We start from the raw sequence: 7,222 nt of genomic DNA on the forward strand, positions 1-7,222 counted from the left end.
GCCAATACATCCTTGAAAAGCAAAGCTAAAAGTTAAGGGAGCATCTTTTAAAGGTTTAAATACTTGGTTATCCTTATGTTTTATATAGTATTCTATTCCAGAAACTAATGAGTTAATAAATTCTGGAAATGTAGCACATGGCTTAAGTAGAACAACATGTGCTTGCTACCTTCCTAAAAGCTAGTAGTGGGCTTAAAGGGCAAATGAGTTCATCTGAGCTTGTCCCTTGCTAGCATTAGAACTGTTTTGTCTGTATAACAGGGCTGGGTTTTCTAAGCAGGAGGACTGCTACAAAGAGCTGACTGCACACTGGTTAGATTGCAGTATAGTTTTTTAAAACTCCACACTAAAAGGAAAATGAACTCTTTTGGGGTTAAGGAAATCTGATTCTGAAATACACAGAAATCATTCACACTCAGCTTGTACTACAATAAATTATTTTTAAAAGTGTCTATTTCTGAAAGAAACAGTTTTTCCTCTCTAAATCACAGTAATTCTAATAGACCCTGCAAATTTGAGGTTAGAACATCTGGCATGCTACAAACTGCCACTGGAATAAGAACCCTGCAAGGCATACAACCGAGCTAGGACTAGGATGCGACAAGCCCTGTGAGAACACAATGTGAGGAAAAGCATGCAAGGATTCTATCTGCCCGCACCCCCAACCCTATATGCAAACATTTCATGATGTGTGTATTATAAGGATATGTGTAATTTTTCTTTCAATAATCTGCAGCGGGAAGAGGAGAGGGGAAGATTCTAATCTAGACAGAAGCTCTGTAGTGATGCAGACAAAGGCTGAGTAGCTTTAGAGATAATACTGTTTTCCTTAGTCTAGGTGACCGTTCTGCCAGGTGTCATTAGCAGTACTAGGGGCCAGGTTCAATGCTGTATAAAATGCCTTCTAAAATATAGTGATTGGCTCAAGCCCCCGCCTAAATCTTATCTGCTCCCAGGATAAATTTTAATTCCCTTGGTTACCTTTGGAAGTGTTTTTTCCTACTCACAAGCGCCCGGGAAGCTTTGGGTACATGAAGCCACCAATTGTTTTTATTTAGGAAGACAAGATAAGCATCTATTTACACAGGACAAGGAAATTACAAGGGGCATGGCCAATCCCATGGCTTCCATTACATGGCTTGTTGGGAGCCCAGAGCTCTTATTCAGAACATATTCCTCACTCACACACAAATCCGTATTGACTCAGTCGGGGGTCAAGTGGGCACCAGGAGGTGGTTCTCCTCACTGTCTACTCCAGTCCAAGTCTACAGTACCGGGTCCCACTTTGATCTGGGGCTTCCAGGTCTGGTTCCAAAAAGTCATCTCCACCAGCTAAGTCCTTATGCTAAGTCCTTGCTCAGCAAAATCAGCTCCAGCAGTTCTATGACAGACTTATCAGGAGCCACAACGTCAATTTCACCAGCTCAGCTGCTAATAGGTCTAGTCCCACAACATCAATTTCAAACAGGGTCTATAACGGTGGTGGGTAACCTGCGGCCCATCAGAGTAATTCACTGGTGGGCTGCCATACAGTTTGTTTACATTTGCACAGCCGCCTGCAGCTCCTCGTGGCCATGGTTCGCCATTCCCGGCCAATGCAGCTGAGGGAAGCGGCGTGGGCTGCAGGGACATACTGGTCACAGGTTGCCCACCACTGGTCTAGAATCTCTGGGCAAGTCAACCCAAGTAAGGCCCTACTCCTTTTGCTGAATTTGAGCTCACATCCCAATTAGAGTCCATTACCGGTCAGTTCAGGGTGACCTACTTTCTCCAGGCTATAACCTATCAAATTTCTCCCCTCTTTCATAAATAGGTTTATGTGCACCATTTAATATCACTTCCAAAAAACAGAACACAAACTCCAGGTAACAAAACTCTGTGCAGAGTTGCACTGGGGAGAAATTCTTATATGTCCATTAAACCTGCCATAGCCAGCATTTCTCCTTTCTTCTATGGGGGAGCAGAGAGATTTATTGAGACTTCTAGCTCTGGAGTTTACATCAAGAAAGATCCTTGTTCAGTATCAGAAGAGACATTTTCTGTGATTCTTTACTATACACATGACGCCCATCACCACAGTATGGGCGGATATGCACGCACACGCGCGCGCGCACACACACACACACACACACACACACACACGGGTCTAGCAGGGCTGTCCATTCACTGCCCAACTCTTGGTTTAATCCTGGACTCTTGTGCAGTGGCTGGCCATAATTCAAATACTGAAAACAAGGAGTGAATGAGAAGGACAATGCACTGAAATACAACAAACTATTCCAGCTGACAGTCTGCTGGAGAAGTCCCTTTGACTCTTTCAAGGGGTTCATGCACAAAGAAGTGTTTTTAAATTGAACACATTTCTAAACACATCACAATATTAACATAGCATTTACATGTTTAGGGCATTTCTGTTACCCATAAACTCTCTTACTTTACTGTACTGAAGCTTTACCTAATTTAATTAGCAGTGTATTAATCGCATCACTTTATAATGGTAATATTCATTTTCACTTTGTCTATCATATAGGAACCTTGGTCTGTTTGCAAAACATTTCAGGCTATAAAATGATGAACAAATGCAATAATTTGGATATGATGTTATCAGCCTTCCGCCTCTCTAAATCAAATTGTGATACAATATACAAAACTAGTTCTAGGTTTCCAAAAATCACAGATGATTAAACTGCCCCACTGTATTTAACTTTAGGTTTTACCAGCAAAACTTACAGCTAACAGGCTACCATACGGAACAGAGAGACAGAAATGCAAGGGATCTTATTTGGCTTAGATTCTCAGTGCAGTGCCCAGCCTGAATAGCTGGTTTGGCCATGCCTGTGGATGGGAGGGCAGGCTGCAGAACTAGTCTGCAGCTGCCATGGCAGCCCTAATGTGTGCCCTCCACACCAGGGCTAGGGAGAGGAAGATCAGCTGATCCTCTTGACACTTCCCTGCACATTAACTTCTGCTGCTGTCTGTGACATACAGGATGTATTCATCTTTGAAATGTCTGAAATTCTGCCCTGTTGTCTTACTGGGTGGTTCCACTGCTAGAAGTCACTCTGAAGAGACAGGAGGGGAAAGGAGATTGGGTTTATCTGTTTACTAGTAGTCTCTGTGGACATGATGGTTTTCTGCATTCTAACAAGCCAGTTTCCCATTGAGCTATACTATGGGAGATGTGCTCGACTCATTCTGCATCTTTTCTTTGGAACAGGAATACTTTAGGATCTTAAATTGAATCTCATGCACATCCATAAATGTAAAGACATTTTAGATGCATGGAATTTGGGTGGAGTCTAAAGATTTGTTCAAAGATGCGGGGGAGGGATAGCTCAGTGGTTTGAGAATTAGCCTGCTGAACTCAGGGTTGTGAGTTCAATCCTTGAGGGGGCCACTTAGGGATCTGGGGCAAAATCAGTACTTGGTCCTGCTAGTGAAGACAGGGGGCTGGACTTGATGACCTTTCAAGGTCCCTTCCAGTTCTAGGAGATAGGATATCTCCATTAATTAATTTATTTATTTTATTTATAAAGTCTTCTGCTTTAGAAATCTGATAGGCTCTCCAGCTCCTGGGAGCAATGGTATAAAATTAAGAAAGATTACATTTTTCCTAACAGTGGGATCTATTAGTAGCCTTGCACATGAATTAGTGCAAGCCCCATTGCGTCTGTCATTTAAAACTGGACTGTACAAATCTCCTGAGAGTATACTGCAGGAAACAATTTCACCCTGACTGAAGGATGGACAAGACCACCCAACATCTAACTATTCCATCTCAACTTTGCAAGATTCTGTGATTAATTAGGTGAACTACCAAATTACTTTTTCTGACATCAGAGCTTTCTCCCATTGATATGGTAGTAGTACCGCCTGTTACTCACTAAAACTATGAGTTCATGGGCAAGGGAAGGCAGATATTGATTGGAATTTTTCCCACCCCTTCCACCAGTGCCCAGATTGCCAGAAGCTTTACCACTTAGATGAGTTTTGTTTTGTTTGTTTGTTTTTTTAAACTAAGACTTGGAAGTCACCAATCTGCACATCATCAGAATCCGTCAACCCTCTATTTTTTTTAAAAAAAGCATTTTTGCTATTCTAGCACAAAAAAACCCAACAAATCTGAAAAGCGGGAGCACCTTTGTGAAATGCTGTACAAATCCCACAGTGTGACACATGTCTAGTGGTGATGTAGCAAGATGCTTCTTTGGTTTTTAAAAGGAACATTAAAAAACCCATCCGATCTATTCTTAATCATACATATTTTCCCTTTGACTCATGAGAGAAAACTTGTCCCTTCCTGACAACTTAACCCCATTTGCCACTGCCCTTTTCTTTCTACAAATTGCCACACTACCATATTCCATTTCAAGACTCAGTTGAATACTAGGGTATAAGTTGCTAAGCAGACATATTTGTACCAATAACCCACTTTCAAGACAGACAATCCTGTTTTAGCAAAGAATTGCACTTCATCAGACAAGTAGGGATGAGTGCACATGGACCTAGTTTTTATGAAGTGGCATATCTGGATTAGTGACCAATAAATTGTCTTAATACAATTTTTGATATGATGTAAGATGTTTTGCCAACTGTTCAAAGGATTATCTCAGTATTCAGAATGGCTCATATAGAGACCCTGCAAAGAATATAGATTAACTTCTTAGAACCAAACTTTAAATGAGATGAACTATTTCATAAAGAAGCTATAGCAACACTGACTTTCACACATAAGGCGGCTATATTGCATTTTCTGTTTGAGTCACAATGAGAGCAGCACTAGTTGGGGAAGTCATTTTAATTGGGGAAAAAACTGGGTCTCCCACTCTTTACCCACACTGTGTACCCATCTTTTTGGCTGTGCACCTGTTTTTCATCTGACAACAACATGCAGTAGTCTTGTTTCTTAACAGCTGGACTGCATCAAACGCAAGCTACTGCTCTGATGTAATGATAAAAGACTGGTATAACTGCGCCAGTTACAGTCCTAGATAATTCCACAAATTAAAGCTTCTCTGATGGTCAAACTGCCATTTTGCACATACATTTAGGTGTTAACTTTGACCAACAGAAAAGTTATTCATATTAAACTGGGACCAAAACCCTCACTGGATTCTGACAGAGTTATTACTGTTCATTGAGGCTGCTCTGGAAAGAAAAGCCCTGAAAATCTGTTGCATTTTATTTTCAAGATCCAAAAGCAGAAATAAATCCTTAAATTGAACAATGCTGGGGATTCTGCAGTGAAGTAGCTTTAACAAAAAGGAATCACAATTCAAACAAATGGAACCACTAATACTTGTACTGTAAGCACCACATGCAGTTTAAAAATAAGTTTTTCTTTCTTTCTGCATATACACTAAAATATCTGGAAAAGAGAAGACAAACCGGCAGACAGGTGTAGTGTACTATATAAATATAGAAAATATACAAATTTGTCACTATTAATATACAGTCTTGACGCTGGAAGATAAACCATTGAAAAGAGAAAGAGTCTCCATGGATTTTGCAAATCTGATTCTACCTGTTAACTTTGACCAGTTCTCCTCAGGCAAGAGATGGGGGAAAAGGACTTAAATCAAATTCTATATCCTTGAGTGAATGCAGCCACATGACTAATTTAGTGCCTCAGATTGTGCACTGGCAATGCTCTGCTAATGGGAAACATGCTAGAAAAAGTTTTGTGGTACTTCATAAGAAAGAAAATATGAGTCTCAGTATCCTTGAAGCATCTCAGAAACAATAGAACAAATTAAAGCATTAATTTATTTCATAATTGAGATACAAATAGGAAACATTCTAAGTTTTTTGGAGTCAAATTTGCAACATTTAGCAGTTCAGTTTTTAAACTGCAAAGTTTCACAGATATCATAAGCAGCACGCAATGTGTCCTCAAAAGCTCCCAAATGTCTACTTTTATTTACTTTTAGGGTAACCAGATAGCAAGTGAGAATAATCGGGACAGAGGATGGGGGGTTATAGGAGCCTATATAAGAAAAAGCCCCAAATATTGGGACTGTCCCTATAAAATCGGGACATCTGGTCACCCTATTTACTTTACATTTTATTTTAATTTAAACATATTTCCCTATCTTCAGCTTTTTTTATACACATACACACACACCTCTTTTTTTCCCCCAAAGTGGGCTTTTTGTATGATGCATGCAATGTACTGTTCTCTACGCAATAACTTTAATCTCTGTCCTCATTCTGGTTACATGTGTCGGTTCAGTTTACAAAACCAGTAATATGGTAACACATAATAGCTATAAAATGCAAGTAGACTTACCAATGAAAAACAGAAAAGATTCATTTTGATATGATGCTCAACTCAGCACTCCAAAATTCTGTTTCAAGGAATTCCAGACGCACAATGCAGCTCCTTCTTGTCCTCCCAGCTGTTTGTACATTTCACCCTGGAGATTACAGCAAGATAAAATCCCCTGCAATAATCCACTGGATTCAGATCCCATTATCAAATGAGACAGGCTTGCCTGCACCAGCACACACTGTTTCCAAAATTAATGAACAATGTTTACCAACAAAACGAAAGCATGGCATGACTAATTATGGTGGACTAGGAAAATACAGTCTTTTACAGGTTGTTGTTACCATCTAGTTTATCATCATAATGGACATTAAGCTTCTTCTGTCTAAAAGCAGTGGAATATATGAAGAACTCAAAGGCAAGCATGCTGGATTCACTTCATTTATTTGACAAGTATACAACAAGAGAGACAAGGTGGATGAGGTAATATGTGAAGAAGAGCTCTGTATAAGCTCAAAAGCTTGTCTCTTTCACCTACAGAAGTTGGTCCAATAAAGGATATTACCTCACCCACTTTGTCTCTCTAATATCCTGGGACCAACATGGCTACAATAACACGGCAAACAAAGTACAGAGCAGGAATTTTTACAAACATGTTTATTTTGTATACAGAAAAATGGTAGAATAAAAGACATCTTAACTACTGTGAACTACAGCAGCATGACATTTTTCAGCCAAACCTTGTTTTGACCAAAAAATTCAGATTCATGTTGACAAACATTTCATGAATTAATGTTGAATTTCTCAAATTGTTTTGGACTAAATAAATAAATAAAATTGGGGGAGGAGGGAAATAGCCCCCAAGTTGAAAAGTTTTGTTCTGGCATTTTCTAAACGAAATGTTTTGATTCATAATGTCTTTTCATTCAGAATTTTACTTCAATTTTATGTAAG

General features: G+C 39.6%; 1 protein-coding gene across 1 annotated transcript in view; it reads right to left on the reverse strand.

Annotated features, from left to right (window-relative positions):
* The window catches only part of LOC117876980 (putative uncharacterized protein ENSP00000383407), a 57,434-nt gene extending 51,024 nt beyond the window's left edge, over positions 1-6,410 (reverse strand). The window contains exon 1 of the mRNA XM_034769670.1: positions 6,290-6,410. Within this exon, the coding sequence (XP_034625561.1) occupies positions 6,290-6,313 (24 nt within the window). The 5' untranslated portion in view covers positions 6,314-6,410. The remainder of the gene's footprint in view (positions 1-6,289) is intronic.
* Positions 6,411-7,222: the final 812 nt, after the last annotated feature.

Source organism: Trachemys scripta, chromosome 1 (assembly GCF_013100865.1).
Source record: "Trachemys scripta elegans isolate TJP31775 chromosome 1, CAS_Tse_1.0, whole genome shotgun sequence".
NCBI classification, from domain to species: domain Eukaryota; kingdom Metazoa; phylum Chordata; order Testudines; family Emydidae; genus Trachemys; species Trachemys scripta.